General features: G+C 46.9%; 1 protein-coding gene across 2 annotated transcripts in view; it reads right to left on the minus strand.

Moving 5' to 3' along the window:
- Positions 1-24701, minus strand: part of ZNF638 (zinc finger protein 638) — a 985826-nt gene that overhangs the window by 141852 nt on the left and 819273 nt on the right. For both annotated transcript variants that reach the window (XM_078674499.1, XM_078674497.1), the window contains one exon: positions 3292-3504. In XM_078674499.1, coding sequence (XP_078530625.1) covers positions 3292-3504 — 213 coding nt within the window. The remainder of the gene's footprint in view (positions 1-3291; positions 3505-24701) is intronic.

A 24701-nucleotide genomic window follows, 5' to 3' on the forward strand; every position in this document is an offset into this window, starting at 1 on the left:
CAGGATTGTCCGTACTTACCTTTTACTTGAACTGTACTGTCCATAGACGTTGTTACGCATCTCGTGTGTGAGTTCACACTCTCCACACGCGTTCCGTGGGCCTCCTGTTACTTACCTAGTGTTAGTGTAGCGTGGTCCCAACGATCCTACAGCCTCTGGACAGCTCCATTCTAACTATTGACTTTCACATTCCACTTACTTAGTATATGGTTTGTCGTGCCCCTAGGGCACCATTGTAATTTTGTGCAACTTATCGTATTTTTCAGAAGAGATTGTCATGTGCTTAGCCCTCTGACCTCATAAAGAGTTCAGAGGTGTTTGTTATTAATAAATATACTGTTTATTTTCATAACAACCTGTGTGGTGTCCTTTCATCTGGTATTCAAGGGGATATATTGCGGTAAAACAGCTGGCTTCACATGCCAAAAGAGTTTAGCCTAAGACTGCTTTGTCCATGCTACCATTAGGATAGCTGGTCTATAAGGTTGACTTACAACCAATCACCATAAGGGTTGTTTGGACTGATACAAGGTGATCACTAGAACTAGTGAGCATCATATATCAGGCCAACTTCTCACATTGGTGTGCAGCGGTTGGGATTTGAGCTTGCTGTTGTTTTTACCACATATAATCTTGAAATATCATTTGAAAGATCACATAAGGTACTATAGGTACATAAAACAAGCTTAGAAATACTCTGAGTTCTACTGAACCAGCTGTTGTAGTAGAAAGGGCCTAGCACACCCTGACAACAACTCTTAGCAACGGATCAGTAGGAAAACCCATAGTGTAGGTAGGTGCATCACTTACACCTCACTAGAAAGCATGTCTACCCATGGAGAGACTTCAGAGACTCCCCTAGTGGTTAGTGACCCTCCACGGGTCCTTTCCAGATATGCAGCTCTCAGTTTCCAGGAGATGGGACAATTGTGTACCTCCAGGAAATTGAAACAGGGTTCTAACCCTACCACTCCTTTTCTGTTAGGTCTCTTAGAGACATATGATGCTAGAAGGGCTTCTAACCCAGGCCCCTCTAATCCACATAGGAGCATGCCCCCCTTAGAAGGTACACCTGGTGATCCAGACTCCAACCTCCCTGAAACAGATAATGTAGCTGAGGAAGAGGAAGAGTCCTCTGGGGATGAGGCAGTCAAGGGTCCTGTAGTAGTCCGCAGACTCACCAGGACCAACTTAGAATTACTTATGGATAGTACTAGGGGACCCCCAGTGCTGTCCATGAGCAGGCCTAACTATGGAGTTAGAAGAGCTAGATCTCATTCTAGGGGCTCCAATAGATCTGTGCACTCTCAGGGAATTGGTTTTTCCCATCATCCAGTCCAATGTCTTTTGCTGCTCTGTTTGGTGTGGCCCCTATGGCAGCACCTGCGTCCCCAAACGCCTCCTCGGGTCCCCTTATTGGCTATTGCTCCGGGGTCCCGCACGTGGGCAGGACTATTCAGTACTTATGACTAATGAGTATCCCCTGGAAGAGACGGGGAAGTTACCGAATCATTTCCCATTGAGAGAGGCGTACGCCAAGGTTGCGTGAGGGCCCCTACACTATTCTCATTATAATTAATGGAATAGTAGACTACATGAGTTCTACCCCTTTAGATACTAGCAGGCGAGCAAATGCCAATAATATTGTTTGCGGATGACACGTTGATTATATCCAAGACCCTAAGCGGACTCCAGAAAGCTTAACAAACCTTTGAGGAGTTCAGCTTACTGCGGGGCTTGGGGGTCAATGTGTCAAAAACAAAATTGAGGCAATTTAACTCCCAGAGGGGCTATAAGGGGGACATCCAAATGTACAACAGGCCACTAGAACAGGGCAAGGAGTTCTCCTACTTGGGGGTTCACTTCCAGGAAAACATGAAATGGGACCACCAGATTGAACTAGCATCCTTTAAACACAGGCAACTGTCGGAGGTGTTACACAAGGAACATAGCTCCTCATACAATAAACCCATTAGCTCTGTCCTAGAAATTTATGATAAGTCATCAGCTCAGCCCTACACGGTTCCGAACTTTGGGGATGTGAGAATATATCTAAACATACGTCATCAGAAAACCGATTCCTGAGGAAAATCACTAGGTTTTCACAAAGAACCCCAATGTTCCTGTTACTATATGACCTTGGGAGAAAACCCATTGCAGCCTTAGCCAAACTTTGACCCCTCCTTTATTGGCAGAGACTTTGGACTACGCCGGAGCTCGCAGGCTATGCATTAGGTTTCCTAGATATAATATGGGCTGATATGTCGCTTCGTATAAAATGGTTATGGGCGGTTAGAGACACTGTCGAGCATTGGTATGACTCCACTATTGATCGATCCTGTAAATTCCAAGTTCCCCTCAAAGGAAATCCTGAAGGACAAATATTAGGAATGGTCTCAGTATAACACTTAGACTGAGCGAGCCATCTTCCCTAACCTGCCTGTTCCTGGAACATAGTCATCCCAAAGCTGGAGCCATTCTGTGGCCACATTACGAAACCCTAGATCCAAAACTTTATTTCCAATTTAGGGTAGCACACTGACAGAAAGTGCATTCACTGCTAGATGGAATACGTCTACAGCTGATGTATCCCCAGTTTGCAAGTCTTGCAAGGAATCTTTGGCTCACCTTCTCTTTGTTTGTGGTGGGTATGCAATCCCGCGTCGTATCTGGCTGTCCCCAATTTGCAAGCTCCTGGGCACAATAAGGGCTAGTGAAGCTGAAAGAATCTTGCGGACCGATACCTCAGCAACAATTGCTTTAGACATGGCAACATTTCTAGGGTGGGTATGGGTATTAGGGACCAAATCGCTACGCTTAGGTGAGGATTAAATCTAGCTAACTGCTTTTTGTGGTAGATCTTGGGCTGACATTTGATGAACAGGTCATTATACATCAGAGAGAAATTGATTGAGATCTAATTAAGCTATTACTGCAGAAGGTGGATCGCATCAAGTGGCAAATTTTTCTAAAAATTGTGTTGTGATTTGTAAATATTTTTTATGTTTTTATTAGGTTTTGTAATATGAATTTACTAACTTATGATAATTGCACACATCAAAAATTTTAAAAGGCTACTTTTGCATGCCCCTGTACCCAGTTATATGCTAATGTGATTTTAATGAGGTTTATAACAAGTGCGAGCAAGCCCTTTTAATCAGCTTATAAGTTTCATTATGGTAGCTGTTCTATTCAATCAATTTCATCTGTGATTTTATAATGCTTTTATGACTAAATTGTTGAATAAAGGGGTTGAAATGGGAAGGGAAATGCTCCTTCTAGTGATCTTACCCTTGGAGTCATGGTCAGCTGCTGCAGTATTCAAATTGCTTTGCTCTTGCATCTCTTCCACCTGCTGACGTTTTTTAGGAGTTGCAGCAGGACTCTTTGACTCTGAACGCAGATTTCTTTTACCGATTGTAGACTTATCAACACTCCTTTCTTCTGGCTTGGCTGAAGTAGAAGATCTTGTATGGGGCCTGACCTCTGTTTGTGAAGTGAGCCCTTTAAAACATGGAGATAGGGGAATGAGGCACAAGAAGAATGAAATCAAGTTCATACAGTGATAATTTTCTTTGGTTTTAAGTCAATCATGACTTGTATTAGAACCACATTTAAACACGTGTATAGAGGGGTGTTTCTTTTACATGATACTTTTAGATCACTATTTGCAAGCAAATTTATATTCATAAATGGTAAAGGAAAAGTGTGGCAAAAAAATCTGACTCCTATGAATAAGCTACTTAGTATCTATTGTTTTGCTCATCAATACTATGACTTTACTGGCTACTCATTTACAGAAATATTCTTAAACATCCCATGAGGTTAGTTTTAAGCAAATTTCCTGCAGCACAGCGTCAATTAAAACAAATCAACAAAAAAAAACAAAAAAAACTTGGAACTTCTATATTGTTGGTAGACAAACTGTCTGGGCAGGCCAATGCCATGTTCAAGCAGAGTCCCTGCCACGCTTGAAGTTCTCCATCAAACAGTTGTTGCTTTAAAATGTCTTTCGTCACACAAAATTAAGTTGATTCATTGGACATGAAGGTCTCCTCAAAATCTGGCAAGTGCATTCTGGAGTTTGTAATAGGACGCCAGAACCCACGGATGGAAAAACACAGAGGACTCAGATTTTGTTTAACTTGTTTCACACATCGTTAACAACTTATAATAAATTATCAAAGGGTCTGTGTGTTGAGGTAGACCTGAAACTACCACATCTTTCATTACTCAGTGTAAACACCTAGATTTCATTTAATGTCGTTGTACAACCTCAGAGCAGACTGCCTAACACATGCAACTTTTCAAGGCAGTGACTTATCAATTCATAGGTGTGGTTGTGCGTAATACACTTAGGACCAGTCGTTTTTTTTGTTAAACCCGTAGCTCAATCCTGGGTAGCTGTGGCTCTGAGCAGTCAGGTTAACACAAAGGAACATGTAAAATGAATTTAAACAGCACCTAAACAATTTTAAAACAAGACACTAGAAAAATCCAACACAAATTATTTTAGAAAGATACTATTTTTAGACACCACAAACCAAAGGATCCTCTGGAGGATTACAGAGATACAGCAAGTATGCACTTTTTACTTAACCGCAAACAAGCATTGGAAAATTCAACAAATGTGTGACAAACTTTCAACAAAAACTAGAATAATCAATGTGGTTACTTTGAATATCTTCGGCAACCAACACCGACCAGAAGCCTATCAGGGGATCTGCAAGGCCTTCAGAAAGGATTAGTTACTTACCTGCAATCCTAGTTCTCTTTCAGGGGTATACTCAATAAAGTCATAAGCACTGAATAATCTCCGCCCGTGAGCAGGAACCCGGAACATATAACAATATATATGTGTAAATATACAATAATTAGTACATAGTACTAAACCAAAATACACATATACATGTATAAACCCATAATATGCAGCCCAACATACTGTATAGGCTAATACGACCTTATTACACACTTTATGCAGTATGAAAATACTCCATACACCAATGCAATAAACATGAGTATACCCCTGAAAGAGAACTAGGATTACAGGTAAGTAACTAATCCTTCTCTTCCAGGGGATACTCATTAATAGTCATAATCACTGAATAGAGTAGCAAGCTCATACCCACAAGACGCAGGCGAACAGATAAGAGCATAGCAACAATTTTAACAGTGTTCAGCTAGAACTATCAAATAAATTTCTGAGCGATGCTTGACTAACTTGCTCATCAGCCTGTGTGTCTGAATCAAGACAATAATGGCGTGTAAACGTGTGTACTGAACGCCACGTCGCTGCTTTACATATCTCTGTCATAGACACATTCCTAAGAAGAGCTGTGGTAGAAGCTTTTCCTCTCGTAGAATGAGCTTTAGGTCTACCTGATAAAGACCTATGTGCTAGCGGATAAGCCAGAAGAATACATGACACAATCCATCTAGAGATGGATCTCTTGGATGCTGCCAAACCAGTGTTAGTAGGACCATAATTGATAAATAAACGGTCTGTCTTTCTTAAAGTTTTTGTTCTGTCGAAGTAAAACTTTAAGACTCTTCAGATCCAAAGAATGCAGAGCCCTTTCAGCAGAACTAGAAGGCTTTGGGAAAAAAGTAGGCAATGTTATGGTTTGGTTAATATGAAAATCCGACACTATCTTGGGCAGGAAAGCAGGATGCGTCCTGAGTACCACTATTTGCATGGAAGACAGTGAACGGTTCTTTACAACACAGAGCCTGAATCTCGCTAACTCTACGAGCAGAAGTAATGGCTACAAGGAACGCTACCTTCCAAGTTAAGTGTTGTAAAGAAGCTTTATGTATAGGTTCAAACGGGGAACCCATTAGTTAACACCACATTAAGCTACCAAGGTGGAGAAGACCTGACTGGTGGACACACCTTCCGTAAACCCTCCAGAAAATCCTTCACCACAGGCATCCTAAAAAAGGATGTCTGAGTGGGCGATTTTCTGTAGGCTGTGATTCCAGCAAGATGGACTTTAATGGAATTAAACTGCAGACCAGATCTTGCGAGGTATAACAGATAAGGTAAAATCACCTGTTCCTGACCATGAATCGGGTCAAGATCATTATTTTGACACCACAGGAAAAAACGTTTCCACTTGAATCCATAGGATTTCCTTGTAGGTCTTTTTGCCTCCTTTAGAATGTGCATACAATCCGGATTTAGCTGTAAGTGTCCATATTGGACGATTTCAGGAGCCATGCTGCCAGGCGTAAAGATGACAGATTGGGATGAAACACTCGCCCCTTGTGCTAGGACAGAAGATCCGTGGGACATGGTAACCTCCTGTGTGGCACTTCCGACAACTGAAGGAGATCTGGGAACCACCACTGGCGAGGCCACTCGGGAGCAATCAGAATCATCCTGGAGTTGGTCTTGTACATTCGGTTGATTACGGTCGGTATCAACGGTGTTGGTGGAAAAGCGTACAGTAAGTTCTGATACCAGTCTACCAAAAGGGCATTCCCTTGCGACCCTTTCTGGGGAAACCTGGATGCGAAGACGGGGCATTTTGTGTTTGCCGCTCTGCGAACAGATCGATATCTGGTGTTCCCCATGACTGGAAAATACCGTGCACGACTTCTTCGTTGAGCACCCAATTGTGAGCTTCGACGAAGTCTCTGCTGAGATCGTCCGCCTGCGAATTGAGAGACCCTGGCAGGTGAACAGCTGTTATTGACAAGTCTCTTGCTAGTAACCAATTCCAGATGGTCTTGGCTTCTAAGGACAGAGTCCTGGATCTGGTACCCCCCTGCTTGTTTAGATAATACATTGTTGTTGTATTGTCTGTCTGCAGCAGGAGGGACCGAGTTTGTAAAGATGGCGCCAGAGACTTTAGAGCAAGATGGACAGCCCTGAGTTCGAGCAGGTTGATGTGATATCCTCTCTCGAAATCTGACCATAGCCCTTGTACCTGCAGAGGGCCCATATGAGCACCCCAGCCTTGGAGTGAGGCGTCCATGATCAGAGTCTGCGTCGGAGGGTCCTGATGAAAAGGCACTCCTCTCATCAAGTGTGTTCTCTTCATCCACCACCTGATGGAATCTTTTGCAGACTGGTGGAGACAAATCCGATCCTCCCAGCATCCCGTCCTCTGCTTCCACTGATCTTCTAGGCACTGCTGCAGAGGACGCATGTGCAATCTTGCGTTTGGAACAATGAAAATGCAAGAGGCCATGGACCCCAGAAGAGAGGACACTTGCCGAACTGTCGGGTAATTGGTCTGAAGAAGAAGATGTATTCAAACAATAGGAGTCAAGAGGGGCAGGAAGGACTGGATCGCCCTCCACTCAATCCAACAGTAGTCAAAAAATGACCCAGTCCTCAAGGCAACACAGAAATATGTGGGGCTGTAAACAGTTCTAGATTGTCGAAAGAGCGCTCTAATTAGATCTCTGTTTATAGAGATTATAACTCTGTTTCAGTCTATTGCCAACACTAAAAATAAGCCCATCTCTGATAAACAGAAAACCGTCCAACACAGTACAAACATTCACTAGAAGGACAACATTTAGAAAAAAAAGTGTGAATAGCTAGACGACACCTCACGGGTGTTGAGGAAACGCCGTTTGCAGTACCTCCACTAGTAAGCATGCTGATGCAGGACCTGATGACGAAAAGACGGTGAGATTAGATATGCTGATTGTAATTCTCGCCCGTATGGCGTTTTCCTCCGTGTCTCCTGTCCAGGCGATCATAGAAGGGAGGCAGGACCCTACTTACCGATCGCAGGGGGGTCTATGAGTTTGCACAGAGCCAGAGCGGTAACGGTATGAAAGTAAAGGATGTCTCTAGGTAAAGAGCAATTTTTGTCTATGACAGGGTGCAATGTGGATATAAAGATTAAATATGCAGTAATGCTACAGGCAGATGTCCACATATATATATATATGTGTTCTATGTTTTTGATTTCCAGCATTTTAAAAGCACAGTATCGCTGGCAGTGACACCTTAAATATACGTTGGCCCTGAAGAAATTGCCTGATATAATACCTAAGGCAATGAAACATGTCGGCTGCGGGCTGAGTATGAGGCGATAGGTAGTATTCATAACTCCCCCTTTTTATATTACATGTTAAACTGCAATGCAACAAGAAAATATAAATAAAGTAAGAGTTGTATCTTGTTGCGCAGTTTTGTGTGTGTTATATGTTGAACGTTGTTAGTCCGTGTCACATATATGTTGTATGTACACTGCACCATTCACTGTTCCTTTCTTTACTTTGGGTTTTGGACACGTTTGTTAAGCTATTTGACACCGATGATGAGAACAGGGCCGACCTGGTGAGTACTAACCAGGGGTCCCATTGGTGGTGCGCCCGTGAGGTGTCATCTAGCTATTCACACTTTTTTCTAAATGTTGTCCTTCTAGTGAATGTTTGTACTGTGTTGGACGGTTTTCTGTTTATCAGAGATGGGCTTATTTTTAGTGTTGGCAATAGACTGAAACAGAGTTATAATCTCTATAAACAGAGATATAATTAGAGCGCTCTTTCGACAATCTAGAACTGTTTACAGCCCCACATATTTCTGTGTTGCCTTGAGGACTGGGTCATTTTTTGACTACTGCTGAAGAAGAAGATGACCTTTGGACTTGATCGATAACCACCTCTCCTCCGAAGGACACACGTTTTCTCTTTGTGTCCAGCAGGGCCCTCAGATAATGGATCCGCTGTGTCGGATTCATTATAGATTTCTGGAAGTTGACTTGAAGACCCAGCCTGCGCATGAGGTGGAGGCATATCGACAGGTGATCCTCCAAGAGATGGGTTCGAACTCTTCAGAAGCCAGTCGTCTAAGTACGGATATATGAAAATCCTTTTCCTTCGAAGAAAGGCCGCAACTACCGCCATACATTTGAAAAATGTTCTAGGCTCTGACTTCAGCCTGAAAGGAAGTACTGCATATTGGTAGTGATGCGCAGATACTTGAAACCTGAGAAATTTGCGATGTTTTCTGGAAATGGGAACATGAAAATAGGCATCTTTCATGTCGATGGAGCACACCCAGTCCCTCTGATGTAACTGGGGGAAGATCTGATGAAGCGCTAGCATTCGAAATTTCTCTTTCCAAATGTACTTGTTTAAAAACCGTAGGTCCAGAATAGGTCTGAATTCTGCGTTTGGACTCTTCTTCCTCATTAGGAAAAACCGTGAGTATAAGCCCTGATTTCTCTGCGGAGGAGGAACCTTCTCTATGGCTTTCTTTCCTAGGAGTATACTTGCTTCTTTTTGTAAAAGCTTCACATTCCAATGTAACAATTTCTTTGGAGGAATGAGAGGAGGCGGTTTTTTGAAAAGGAGATGGTAACCGTTCTGAATGATACCAATCACCCACTTGTCCTTTGTCAGTTGCATCCACTCGTTTAAGAATGACACAATGCTTCCTCCTACCGGAGTGGACCACGGCTGCGGAGGAAGACTCCCTTCATTGCTTTTGAGGTTGTTTGGCAGCAGCGAACTGCTGCCTATTTCCTCCTCTTCCTCGTCCAGGGCGACGCTGTTGGAACTGCGATCTCTGCTGGTTCTGGCCCTGGTTTTGCGAGGACCAATTTGTTTGTTGACCCTTTTGTTGAAAAGGCCTCTTGTCGTAGGGACGAAAAGTTCCTCGACGTTTAAATTCTTGTTTCTTCTCTAGACCTACAGCCTTTAGAGTATCCAACGCTACCTTCATTTTTGCCATCTCATCGTCTGCGTGAGACCCTAACAATGTCGACCCATTGTACGGCAAGTTGACCATTTTCCTCTGGGCTTCAGGTTTTAGTCCAGTAAGACGCAGCCAAGCTGAACGCCCTAGAACAAATCCAATGCGCATAGCCATGCGCTGCAAGATCCGCCGAGTCGGCAGCTGCACAAATACTTTGATTAGCGACTAAACCTCCTTCCCCTACAATCTCCAGGAAATCTTTTTGATCCTCTTTTGGAAGCTTGTCTGCAAACCGAGCCACAGAGTCCCACAAAAGGCGATCATAACGGCCCAGTAAGGCTGCCGCACTGGCCACTCTAACCGACCCAGCAGTGTTACACATCCTCCGACCTAAAGAATCTATGCACTTACTGTCCTTCTCAGGTGGAGCAGAGGAAACAGAAGTTGCAGAATGCGCCTTCCTGGCTGCCGCCACTATAAGGGAGTCTGGAGGAGGATCAGAACGTAAGAATAAAGGATCTTGGTTAGGAGCCTCAATCAATCAATCAGGTCATTTGTATAGCGCACTACTCACCCGTAGGGTCTCAAGGCGCTGGGAGGGGGGGGGTGCCGCTACTGCTCGAACAGCCAGGTCTTGAGCTTCTTCCTGAAGGAGCCTTGTACTTCTTCGCAATCCTAGATGGGCTTGAACCCACCGTGGCTGGAGTCAAGAAAGATTTCATAGCAGGCTTCAACAAACCAGGAACCAAAGGCAGTAAAGGTCTAGCAGAAGTCTTGTGATGCAAAGTCTCAAAAATGACAGAAGATGTCACTTGGGGAACTGCCATCACAATGTTGAACTTATTTGCTCCACGACATAACACATCGCTAAAGGTGCCTAAGTCATCCACTGGAGATACCCTCGAAAGGGGAGTTGACGATATCGTAGGAGAATAGTCTCTATACGAACTTCTATTCGTAGATGACGATGAAGATGCTGTAGGAGACCTACTTCGTCTTTCAGGAGTAGCAGACTTCTGCTGTCTGCGTTCTCTAGAGCGAGATCTCCCTCTTACCGGAGACCTAGAACGTGATCTCCTAAGCAACACAACCGCCTGAGTATCCGCAACTTTCACACCAGTTAGGTTTGCGGTTGGTTGCATCTTCCAGTGTCGCAGACTTTCCAACCATCTCGGTGACATGTTGATCGGCTGTGCTGCACGCTCCGGAGAGCCCTCCGGCGAAACTTGCACAATCTGAATTCCCAGTGAAGATTTGGAAGACCTTGAAGAGACACTCCGCTCAGATCGTGGTGAGCCAGATGGAGTTTGTTCTCTGGGAACTACTTGCCTTTCCTCGGACACCCACTGCCTTGAAGTCGAACCAGAGTGCGCCACCACCGAAGAGTCCTGGTGCGCAACTTTTTCCTGCTGGTCTTGAGGTGTAGAAGTCACCAAAGGCCGTGGAATCACCTCATACCTCGACAAACACCTATGGGAGGTCCGAGAGGCTAATCTCGAATGTCTCGATGCCGACCTTTTGGCAGGTGGGGGAGACTTAGCCACTGATACTCTCTCTTCATGCCCCAAGCCTGAAGCATGTCTAGACGTCGAACTACGTCTCGATGGAGACTTTAATCTCCTCGTCTTTTCATGTCTGGACGTTGCATCATCCTTCGACGTCGATCTTTCTTTATTTTTCGACGTCGCTTTTCTCTTTGACATCTTGCGTCTTTCCTTCGACAGTCTTCTCTCCTTCGACATCGACCGTCGTCTCTCCTTCGACGTCGAGTGCTGTTTCTCCTTCGACGTCGAGTGCCGCTTCTCCTTCGACGTCGGGTGCCGTTTTTCCTTCGACGTCGAGTGCCGTTTCTCCTTCGACGTGGAGTGCTGTTTCTCCTTCGAGTGCTGTTTTTCCTTCGACGTCGAACTCGGTACCCCCGACATCGTTCTTACCGCAACAGACACCAGATGTCTTGACGTCGAGAGACTCTTAGACGGTGACTGCATCGACATCGACTTCTGCCTCACCGGTGATGTCCTCGACGCCGATGGAGCTTTGTCTTGCCTCAGCGTCGATAAGCCTGAAGGCGATCTAGATCTCGACGCTGAAGGCACCTTTTTTGACGTCGACGCTCCCTGAAGATGTTTTTCCTTGGCTGTACCTTCAGGAGAAGCAGATCTTCTACGATTTTCACAAGAGGGCCTTCCAAATGAGATCAAGCTTTTAGGCCCCTTTCCTTCTCTCTCTCCAAACGACCTAGAAGCCGCATCTTCTCCCTTTCTCTCAGAGTCCTGCTGGAAAGGTTAAGGCAGTGATAGCATTCTTCCACATTATGAGAAGGAAGACAAACCACACAAACAGCGTGTGGATCAGTCTTTGACATTTTCTTCCCACAGTACATTTATAAAATAAAGGTGTCATAACTGACTAAAAATAAGAAAGCAAACCACTTCTAGAACTAAATCTTGTAAAAAAAGACAGGAAAAAACCAAATTGACTGAAAAAAGTCACATTTAGCCAAGCTCAAGTTCCAGGTTCCTCACAGAACAAGCCGGAAAAAAGAACTGACCTAACTGTCACCTGTGGTGCATGGTTGCTCCTGGAGGCCTTAAAGGCAAAGTGCTCAGATTCTCTGGGGCCTTAAAGGCGAGGTGCCAGTCTGATTTTCTGTACACAGACATTTTTTCATATGCAGCCTTGTTAGGCTAATTGCCTTTTACAACAGATTCTTTGATGAAAATAAAGGGTATTTATGTTACGAAATGCATTTCTAGGCTCTAGCCTGTTTATTGCATTGGTGTATGGAGTATTTTCATACTGCAGAAAGTGTGTAATAAGGTCGTATTAGCCTATACATTATGTTGGGCTGCATATTATAGGTTTATACATGTATGAGTATATTTTGGTTTAGTACTATGTACTAATTATTGTATATTTACACATATATATGTATATTGTTATATGTTCCGGGTTCCCGCTCTCGGGCGGAGATTATTCAGTGCTTATGACTATTAATGAGTATCCCCTGGAAGAGAACCGTTACTTCAACAAGTGAAACGGTCTTCGGTCCGTTCCAGGCACTTTTATTCTTTGCTGTAGGTTCCTATGAAATGGTCCTGATGCAAGGATACAGTATGAAGAAGATACTCAAGGATACTCTGGATACGATGAGGTTGGTAGGGGTCTTTCTGCTGCTACTGGTTGGTCCACAGGCTTGGTGAGTGTAAGAAAGTGGCTCTATATATACTGGACCAAAGTAAGGTATAGTGTGAATAGAGTCCACAGTCCCCAGAGGCTAAAATTAGATATAACCTTACTCTCTAAAGTGGTAGCTTGGTCGAGCAGTAAGGCAGTATCAGAGGACAGTGTAAAGCATGTGTTGTACACATTCAGACAGCAAGTGGTCTCACACACTCAAGAACTGAACTCTAGGCCAATTGTTTTGTATCAAAAGACAGTTTTATTTTAGAACCAACAAGGTATCAAGATATACTTTCTCAGGATGAGTTACTTTAGTTAAATACTTTCCAAATAGGCAATAGACTTTTTGAATGAAATAGTTACAGTTTGTTGCAATAGTCAACACAATTTCAAACAATGCAACATTCAGCTCAATGTGAATTTCTAGTCAGATGCAATTAGTTACTTTGTGGATTACTTTTCTAACCACAGGACTGGATCCTACATTCAGTCCCGGGACATGAGCTGTAAACAATTAAGTAAAAATGTTTTGGTTACAGTAGTGATTTTTAAGGAATATTATTGTATTTTAAAATTTGACACTTAACACCTTAGGAGCTCGTAAACAAACCTCCCCAGTGCTGCGCTGTCCATTATCCAGTGCTGAACTGGACGTCCAGCGGTCGCACGCAGCACTGGGGAGGTAGTGCCCGTGACGACCGTTGGCCGACGGCAGCACCTAAAGGGTTAACTTTTCCAGTTGAAATTAGCAATGTTATCCTATGGAAGGAAATTCAATTTTCAGTTAAAGTACATTCACGTTACTTTTGGAATCCAGTACTGGACTCCTAGGTTCAGTACTGGGACCTCTATCTAAAACAGGTAAGTAATTACGTTTTGGTAGTTGGTACGATTTTTAAAGAATATTTGTAGTTTGCAAAAATCAACAGAAGAAATTGAACAAAAACAGTCAATGGTTTCCTATGGAAGAACATTTAGGTTATTGGTAAGTACGGTTAAAGGAAAATGCTACTTACCAGTATGCATCTGTTCTTGGCATGTAGAGCTGCAGATTTCTACACCTTGCATTAGATCGCCACCTGGTGTTGGGCTCGGATGATTGCATGTTGTTGTCATCTTGGAAGAAGTCTTTGTAGTCACGAGATAGGCGACTCCTCCCTTGGACGATAGTGCGCATGGGCATCAGCTCCATCCTTAGAATATTTTTCGCCATGATGGGAAATGATGGAGTTAGTAGAAAGAAAGAAGGGATGTCCATGCCTGTTGTGAGAAAGTGCCTTCTTTCTTGCCTTGGTATGCCCCCACTTTTTCCTGAACTGCTGATGTGCTTTGACTGAGTGTGCCCAGGGTCCCTGCCAATCAGGTACCCAGGGCCTGTGTTGCTTCCCTAAAAAGAAAAGCTATGCTGACACAAAATACCCAATTGGCATCTCTGGCCACCTGTCAGCCCCTAGTAAATGGTACCCTAGGTACCCAGGGTATGGTGACCAGAGAAGACCCCTGAGGACTTATTGTGCCACCCTCAGGGGCCCTGTACTCTGGCACCCACACACTGCCTTTGCAGGCTGAGTGCGTAAGTACAGAACTAAAACTAGAGTCGACATGGCACACATCCCTGGGTGCCATGCCCACATAACCCACTGCACTTGCATACTTCAGTCACACCTCTAGCTGGGTGCCCTATGCCAGAGGTGAGGGCACAGGTGCATGAGCCCTATACCCCTACAGTACCCAGGGCCATTCCTGTGCACTGTAAGTGCAGTGTTGCCATTTAAGAGTATATGGTGCTGGGAGGTTGTCATTTACGAACTCCACAGCACCTTAATGGCTTCACGGAAGGCTGACAAGTTTGGTACCAAACTTCTCAGCACATTAAACCCGCACTGATGCCAGAGTGGGATTTAATGTAAAATGCACGAGAGGGCATCTTAGAGATGCCCTGATAAAAACCCGAACCTACAATCCATGTCTGGGCTGAGTGGCTGCAGAGGTTGCCACACAGCAGACATGTTGCTGGACCCCTGGGTGGACAGCCCCCGCTCTCGTGGGCCTGCAACAATGCACATCCTGGGCGAGGTGCTATGTCTCCTCGGAGAGCTTCTCGTGGCCATTTGCTGTACCCAGCAACTGGCCCCGCCACCCGTTCTACCCCCACTCTGGCGGGAAAAACTACGTCAAGGAGGGTGTGCCATACTTTGCCAACTCCACCCCTCAGGTGGAGGAGGGGAGGTGAAGCACGACCCCGGGCTACGGCCATCTTGTAGATTGGGAGCCCTACCCAATCCCACCTAGGCTCCTGCCCCCCTCCCACAGGAGAGGAGCAGGGTAGGGGGTGTCCTCACCCCAGGACAAGGACCCATTGGTCACTGCCCTTGCCCTACCTGTAACGCCCCTAAATGTAGTATTCAGGGGCTCCCTGAACCTTCCTTCCTCAGATCCCGATATCAAAAGAAGAATGAAGATCAAGAAGAAGTAGACCCGCCGCGCAGCTGCTAACAGGACAACAACAACAACTGACTCGGCCCCAGCCCTACCGGCCTGTTGATCCTGGAACTTGCTCCTGCCTAATCCGGGCGACCTCCGCGGACAGCAACCTTGGGACACCCAGAGGACCTGCCTGCATTGACCCCCTCGAAGATTGGAACTCCCATCAGCAGAGGCTCTGCTGCAACACCCCACCTGGTGCTCACCAGGAAGCTCCAGCCCAGCCTACTCTGCACCAGCTGAGCCCGGGCTAGGCCAACCCGAACCAAGACCATGAGGACATCACCTGGCGACTGAGACCCGAAGTCCAGTGCCCAAAGACCCTCCTCGACGAACCAGCCGACGCCTGCAGACTCAGAACCATGGGCCACCCCAACTGCGACCAGCCGAGGGTAAGCTTTTCCGACCCCCAAAGACACCCCTGCACCCGGCGCCCCCCTGTGCCTCCCTTTGGGGTACCTACCTGTGCTCCATCATCCAAACTTACCTCTCGAAGTGCTGGTCGGCCCTGGAGAGTCACCGTTCCTGAGCCTGCAGCCTTTGATCCAAGATCCTCATTGGATAACGTTGAGTGCCCGACGGCTCAAAAGCACCCTGCACCCAGCCGCTCGAGTGCCGCTGGCTGTGACCTCTTCGTCCTATCCTACCCCCCCACCCCCCTTTGCCCTGAGCAAGTGACCAGGAGCCTAGCTCCCAGAGCCGCATGGCCTGCTAGCCAGCAGCCACCAACCGAAGGCCCCCTTTCCCTCATTGGATAATATTGGGCCTACCTACCTCTGCACCCAGCTGCCCCTGTGCCGCTGGGACTGAACTAACTGTGCTCACCAGACCCTGGGGGACCCCTAAGTCTACGCCCAGAACACTAACTTCACCAACCAAGTACTCACCTGGAAACCGGTAATTCACTTACCTGCCATTGGATAACATTGACCTATTTTGACGCGAAAATTTATAAGTGTGAAGTTTTGAAAACTGAAAATATTCCTATAAAATCAGCCAAAGTCCGAAATCGAAAATACTCACCTGTGATCAGGAGAGAAGCCAGTACTGTACCTTTCAGCGCAGTTCTGAACCGCTAAAGTAATCCCTAGCGGGTTTACTAGTAACTTGTATTTTCTCCATAGGAACCCATTGTCTGCTTTCTATGAAATTTCTTTTGAGTCTACTTTTGGAAACTGCAAATATTCTTTAAAAATCGTACGAAATACTGAAACGCAATTACCTACCTGTTTTGAGTTAAGCCCCCAGTGCTGGCCCTAGGAGACTAGTGCTGGGTTACAAAAGTAACGCGATCGTACTTTACCTGTAACCTGAATTTCCTCCCATGGAATAACATTGTCAGAATTACCTTGAAAAGTTTTTAATTGTGAACTTTTAAAACAGCTTTATATTAAGGAAAATTCATCACAGTAACTCAAACGTTTTTGCTAATCTGGTTTCAGCTTAGACCCCAGGACTGAATCTAAGATCTAGTCCTGGAACTACCAAAGTAATCATCTGTACTTGCCTATGAAAAGCCCATTGAGCTCAATGCTCGAGTGTTTCAGAACTGTGTTGCTTATTAGCTATCCTGTAATTATTGTGTGTACAAACTTATTGCTCCTCTGCAAAGTATTTACATGAGAGTACTCGTAACTTGAAAAGTTTATTTTTATAGCCGTTTGTTCTAAAAAATAAAACCACTATATCTGAGGATATAACAATTGGCCTGGAGTTCAGTGTGTGAAACCTTTTGCTGACTGAGTGTGTACAACAAATGCTTTACACTGTCCTCTGGTACTACCTTACTGCTCGACCAAGCTACCACTTTGGAGAGCAAGGTCAGTTCTGACTTTAACCTCCGTTATACCTTTGGGGTTAGTGGACTCTATACACTCTGTTCTGCCTTATTGTCCAGTATATATAGAGCTACTTTCTCACACGTGTATATCCAATTAAGATAAAACTGGAACAGATACAGGTCCCAGGGAGGCGGGAGGGTGTGTAGAAATCTGCAGCTCTACATGCCAAGAACAGATGCATAGTGGTAAGTGTAGGAGAGTAGGGTCTGCTATCCTATGGTCACCCCAAATTTTTGCTTTTTGCTTCACTGGTTTATGACTTAATGTGGCTGTGGGCCTGCTAATCAGACCCACAGCCTGCTGTTCTCTCTCTAAATTGATGCCAATGCACTTTAGGTGCATTACGAAATTGGAACTGGTTCACCTTATTGGCCCCTGTAACAGTGTACCCAGGTACCCAGGGCATAGGTGCTTCTAAGGCCTACCAGGGGCTGCAGCACGTATTGTGCCACCCCTGGCCTGGCCTCCATATTTGACACAACTGGCTGATCACTCAGCTGGGGTAAGTCGGTGTAACCACCCCTTACTTGGGTGTAGTAAGCCTATACCTAACCTAAAGAACAAGTTACTTACCTTCGGTAACGCTTTTTCTGGTAGATACAATATCTGCCTGTGGATTCCTCACCTTGTGAATATCCCCCTTGCGTCAGCAACATTCAGAAATTCTTTTCGTAGCCTCGCGCCGACGTGGACTTGGACGTCAGACACTGCATCGCACGCAACTCCGCTGAAGTCACCGACCCACGCCGGCGTGATGACATCAGTTCCGCCCTTTTTTCCGTGCCATCGAGGCACACGGACGGACCAATGACAGTAGATATATACAATAGTCAAGGCAAACACACACAGTGTAAGGCAAATGCAGGAAAGCAATTGAAATATTTCCTTGACAACAAAAGAAATAAACATTACATTACAGTAACTCTGGTATAGAAGAGTGGACAACGGGGAGGCGGGTGGGTCAGTGAGGAATCCACAGGCAGATATTGTATCTGCCAGAAAAAGCGTTACCGAAGGTAAGTAACTTGTTCTTCTGATAGATACATCTGCCGTGTGGATTCCTCACCTTGTGAATAGAGTCCCACAGCAGTCCCCACTCCCGGAGGGTGTCCACTCTTCTAAACCAGAAAATCCTGGAGGACAGAACGCGCGAAGTGACCGTCCCTCCTCACCTTGGAATCCAAGCAGTAATGCTTCGCGAAAGTGTGGAGGGAAGACCAAGTCGCGGCCCTGCAAATATCCTCTACAGGAACACCTCTAGCCAAAGCAGAGGTTGACGACTTAGCCCTTGTAGAATGAGCCCTTATACCCTCTGGTGGTTCCTTACCGGCCAAAGAGTAGCAGATCTTAATACACAATACGATCCATCTTGACAAGGTCCTCTTGTGGACAGCTCTTCCTCTCTTGCAGCCAGCAAAACCAACGAAGAGCTGATCTTCCAAACGACAGTCTTTAGTTCTGTCAAAGTAAAAAGACCCCGCCCTCTTAGGGTCCAGACGGTGTAACCTCTCCTCCTCCTTGGAAGGATGTGGGGGGGGGGGGGATAAAAGGTAGGGAGGGTAATGGATTGACCAAGGTGGAAAGGATTAACCACCTTAGGAAGAAAAGCAGCCCTGGTCCTAAGAACCATCTGATCAGCATGAATGGTCAAGAAAGGGGGCTTGGAACTAAGAGCTTGAAGCTCACTTACCCTCCTTGCCGATGTTATTGCAACAAGGAAGACTGTTTTAAGAGTAAGAAGTCTCATGGGACATTTATGAAGAGGCTCAAAGGGAGCACCCATCAGAAAGGTCAAGACAAGATTTAAATCCCACTGAGGCACAATAAAAGGAGTAGGAGGGAACTTATTTGTGAGGCCCTTCAAAAACCTTAAAACCACAGGAGACTTGAAAAGAGAAGGTTGGTCAGGCAAACAGAGAAATGCCGACAACGCAGAAAGATAGCCTTTAACCGTAGCAACAGCAAGCCCTTGCTGAGCCAGAGAAAGGGCAAACTGGAGAACATCAGACAAATGGGCTCTCAAGGGGTCTATAGACTTTTCCCCACACCACGTGACAAATTTCGACCATCTATAAGACTAGATAGACTTAGTGGAGTCACGCCTGGCAGACAAGATGACATCCACAACGTCAGGTGGGAGGGAAAAGGAATTCAGGTTGCCCCGTTCAATCTCCAGGCATGAAGGTGTAATGTCTGGAGGTGGGGGTGTAGTACCTGCCCCTCCATCTGAGAGAGGAGGTCTGCCCTGAGAGGGAGACGGAGCGGCGGGTGAGAGGTGAAGTGGAGAAGATCTGTATACCACACCCTTCTTGGCCAGTCCGGGGCGACCAATATGACTTGGGCCCGGTCTTGGCGAATCTTCCTCAGAACCCGAGGAATCAAAGGTATGGGAGGAAACGCGTAAAGGAGTCGATTTCCCCAACTCAACTGAAACGCGTCCCCCAAGGCTCCTTGCAACGGATACTGGAGACTGCAAAATGACGAACAGTGAGCATTCTCGCGAGTGGCGAACAGGTCCACCCGAGGAGTCCCCCACATCTGAAAGATGTCGTGAACCACCTCCGGGTGAAGCCTCCACTCGAGGTCGGCAGAGAACTGCCGACTGAGACTGACTGCACGAACGTTCAGAACCCCGGCCAGATGATTTGCCATCAGACAAATCTGATGGTCCTGAACCCAGGACCAGAGGCGCAGAGCCTCCCTGCAGAGACACTGCGACCCCACTCCTCCCTGTTTGTTGATGTACCACATCGCGGTCGTGTTGTCCGTCAGGACCTGGACCGAACGACCGCGAAGGGAAGGGAGGAAGGCCTTGAGCGCCAAACGAATCGCCCGCAATTCCAGAAGGTTGATGTGAAACAACCTTTCCTCTGGAGACCAAAGACCTTTGACCTCCAGATCCTCCAGATGAGCACCCCACCCTAGAGTGGACGCATCCGTTATCACTGTGGCCACCGATGGAGGTAGTTGGAAAGGCTTCCCTTGAGACAGATTGCCTTCCACGCTCCACCAAGATAGATCCGCCGCAGCTTCTCTGGAGATCCTCACAGACTCCCCGAGATCTCCGTTGTGTTGATACCACTGTTTGCGGAGGCACCACTGGAGCGCCCTCATGTGCCAGCGTGCATGGTTGACCAACAGAATGCATGAAGCCATCAGACCGAGCAGGCGAAGGACCTTCAGGACTGGAACGACCGCTCCACTGTAAAATAAAGGAATCATTTCCTTTATGTCGCGAATCCTTTGAGGAGGAGGGAATGCACGACATACAGTTGTGTCCAGTACAGCACCTATGAACAGGTTGCGCTGGGAGGGCACCAGGTGAGACTTGGGTACATTTATCGAAAAACCCAACCTGTACAACAACTGGGTTGTCTCCTGCAGATGATGGAGCACTCTCTCGGACGACTCTGCCTTGATCAGCCAGTCGTCCAAATAAGGGAATACAGGAATCCCTGATCTTCTGAGATGCGCCGCCACCACTGCCATAACCTTGGTGAAGACTCGAGGCGCAGTAGTAAGACCAAACGGAAGGACCGCAAACTGATAGTGCTGCGAACCCACCGTAAAACGGAGATACTTCTTGTGTGACTTCAGGATTGGGATGTGAAAGTACGCATCCTGCAAGTCGAGTGACACCATCCAGTCTTCTAGCAGCGCTTGAAGAACCTGAGCAAGGGTGAGCATCTTGAATTTCTCCTGTTTCAGATAGAGATTCAAGATCCTGAGATCCAGGATTGGACGAAGTCTGCCATCCTTCTTGGGAATCAGGAAATACCGGGAGTAGCATCCCTGACCCCTTTCCTGCTCTGGGACCACCTCTATCGCACCCTTTTTTAACAGAGTCTGTACTTCCTCCTGTAGAAGCAACAGGTGTTCCTTGGTGAAAAAACCTTGACAAGGCGGGTGATTGGGAGGGAATTCCCGAAAGGGAAGGGCATACCCATTTTCTACAAGATTGAGAACCCAAAGATCTGATGTAACCGATTCCCAATCCTGTAGAAAATGGGTAAGCCGGCCCCCCACCGGACACACATGATCCTGAATGGCGGATCTAGGACTGCTTTTCTGAGGCAGGGGGGTTTGAGGAAGTGGAGGAGGAAGAGGCCTGACATCCACGAGGACGTGCTCTGCTTTCCCCTATACGATCTGTATAAGGAATTTTGCTGCTGCTGTTGTTGTTGCTGCTGACCTTGTCGGTAATTCCGAAAGGAAGAGCGACCAAAACCCCTGAATCTTCTGCCGGTCGAAGAGCCTCTTATCTGAAGTCCTAAAGACTTAGCAGTAGCCCTACTGTCCTTAAACCTCTCAAGGGCCGCATCAGCCTTCTTCCCAAAGAGGCCAGACCCATCGAAGGGAAGATCCAATAAAGTTGCCTGAACATCCGCCGAAAAGTCAGAGGATTTTAACCAGGCAGACCTCCTAGTAGCGACAGCAGTGCCCATGATGCGTGCCACAGAGTCTGCAGTGTCAAGACCACTTTGAATAACTTGGCGAGCTGCCTGCGTGTCTGAAATCACCTCCTCAAAGTCCTTCCTGTTGGCATCAGGAGCCTTTGGAGTAAGAACACGCAAAGAATCCATAAGGGCATGCATATACCTCCCAATGCCATACTAGCAGAAGAGAAGGTCTTTTTTGCAACCTGATCTTGCTTCTTTGCCTCCTTTTCACATGGAACCTGGGGAAAAGCACTAACATTCTTCTTAGAACATGCAGCTTGAATGACTAAGCTCTCCGGTGAAGGGTGAGAGGACAAAAAGGCAGGGTCCTCAGGAGCAACCCTGTATCTCCTGGCTACACTCTTAGAAACAGCAGGAGCTGACAATGGTTTCTTCCATATCTCCAAAATGGGCTCTGTCAAAGCATCATTAAATGGAAGAGGAGGTTCCACTACTGAATTCAGAGAATGCAAGACTTCAGTTAGAATATTGGACTTAAATTCGGCAGTTGGCAAAGTCAATTTAAGGAGATCAGCAGCCTTCCTCATAACTAAATGATAAGGTTGAACATCCTTAGAAGGCGTACTAGAGCCTGAGGGCAATTCCCACTCTGGAGAGAAATCCAGGCTTCCTGTGTCCACCAACTCTTCAAAACAATCCTCATCCAATTCACCTTCTTCCATATCAGAATGTGAATCCAAGAATCTCCGTTCTTCCAATAGGCGTTGAGCCTCCCTTCTGGACCTCTCCTTGACACGTTTTGCAACCGGATCCACCATCGGCTCCGACGGATTCGGAATCGACGTCGGCATCGAACTCGATGGCTCAGAGGGATGTGCTCGAGGACGACTCGGAGCAGGCGACGTCGGAATCGGCGTTGATGGCTTCGGTGGAGCCGGAAACTGCCAAGGCGGCGTCGGAGCCGGCATATAAGGCATAAACGGAGCCGAAGAATAGGAGTGAGGAACTCCTAAACTGAAAGCCAGAGGACCCATGGGACCCGAAGGTGCACCAGAGGGGTACCACGCCCTAGAAAAGACTCCATACATTGCAGTCAGAAACGCTGATGGGTCTTGACCTGGTGTAGGAAAGGGCGGTTGAAAACCTTCAGGCTGACCTCGGGGAGTGTCCGGATTCGGCTCTTCCACAGGCGCGGAATCCACATCCTCCTGACCCTCTTCCTCTTCACGGGACGGAGACGGATTCGGAGACGGATTCGGAGCCGGAGATCGCACTCGCGACTCCGAAGGTGAGGCCTCACCATCAGGTTCAGAAACATCAAGAGTCACCACCTTAGAACGTACCTTCTTCGGGGACCTCAACCTCGACCCCGACTTCTTACCGGAACGATGTCGGGACTCGTGTCTCCTCTTCTTATGTTTCTTCTTCGACTTCGAAACATGATCTGAAGCAGACTTCGAAGACGACCCCTCTCGAGATCCAGACCTCGACCTCGACGATTTTTCCTTCCCAGCTTTAAGCTTAGCTATCAGGAGCTTAGCCTCTCTTTCCCTCAGGGCCTTCGGGTTCACCTTCTTACACGAGGAACAATCATCCACATCATGGTCTGAACTTAAGCACCAGATGCAGTCGCTGTGTGGGTCGGTAATAGACATCATTTTACCGCACTCCCTGCAGGGCTTGAAGCCGGTCTTCTTTGAAGTCATCGTCGAAGAGACAGGATACAGAGAAGCAGAAAATGGCAACAAATAGACAACAAAGTATCAGTTGGCTACTGAGATTCCCGATAACCGTTAGCGCCTACGACACGGAAAAAAGGGAACTGATGTCATCACGCCGGCGTGGGCCTATCATAGGCGTCGGTGACGTCAGCGGAGTCGCGTGCGATGCCGTGTCTCTATGACGTCCAAGTCCACGTCGGCGCGAGGCTACGAAAAGAATTTCCGAATGTTGCTGAAGCAAGGGGGATATTCACAAGGTGAGGAATCCACACGGCAGATGTATCTATCAGAAATGGACACATATGTTCCTGTCAGCCACTCCTATGGAAGGCCTCATCAATCCTGGAGGCAGAGTGCTTGGAAATATGTGAGATGGTGCTCTGGCATGAGCTGAGCCTGTCTGCAGCTTTCGGAACCATGTCCTTTAGCTGTTTCATGATACTGCCATACCATATACTCTTAAGTGCATTATAATCCTCGCGGTTATATGCTATCTTTGGTTTGGCTTTATCAAAACATGTCGAGTAAGGTGTCATACGATTTGGAATACTACCCTCTCGCCAGTTCTGGCGACGGGGGTAGCATTCCACCCTTCTAGAGGGACACGACATGTACCTAACCTGAACCCCGGTTAAAGTTAAACAGAGCCTCAGTATCACAAAATGGATGCTGCCACCACAGACACAAGTCTGACCTCCTGCTGCTGGGAGTCCTTCCAGCGAGGGCAGCTTGGACAAAGGGTTTCCTGCCTTTGGAGGTGCTAGCACCACCCCAGACAGGATTTTGTGTATTGGGTAGGACAGGGCTGAATAGAATCAGACATGCCTGGGGCACACAAGGTGTCCCCGTGCATAGGCCAGTTAAAACCGGTGCTGGGGCTTTCCAGCCCCAGTCCTGGCGCGAAGCTGGACAAAGGAAAGGGGGTGTAACCGCCCCCCTTCCTGGTCCCACCCAGAGGAGGGACCTAGCAGGTGATCCGGCCCCTAGAATTGGAATAAGAGTAGGAGCTGTGTCCTGAGACTTCAGATCATCCTGAACTCGACTTGAAATACAGAAGAAACTGGACTTCGACATTCTGCTGCACAGAAGACTGAAGAGAATCTCCCTTGTGGCCAAGGAGTGACCACCCTGTGAATACAGGCACCAACCAGCAACTCGACGTCTGCTTTGCCGCCGCCTCCCGCCGGAGCCCGAGCCCAGAGCCTGACAAGACCCAGACTCCCAGACATCTCACAGCCCGATCCACAGTCCCTGCAAAGAAGGGACCCGTGGAGGCACCGAGAGACGTGGGACCGGACCTCTTGAAAGACCCCCAAGAAGCTGACTGCGCAGCACCCGAGGCACCCTCGACGCTGTGCTTTGGGGTTTGAGAAGCCCCAATCTTGAGCAGCCCATGCACCGAAGATCA

Source organism: Lissotriton helveticus, chromosome 2_1 (genome assembly GCF_964261635.1).
Source record: "Lissotriton helveticus chromosome 2_1, aLisHel1.1, whole genome shotgun sequence".
NCBI lineage: Eukaryota > Metazoa > Chordata > Amphibia > Caudata > Salamandridae > Lissotriton > Lissotriton helveticus.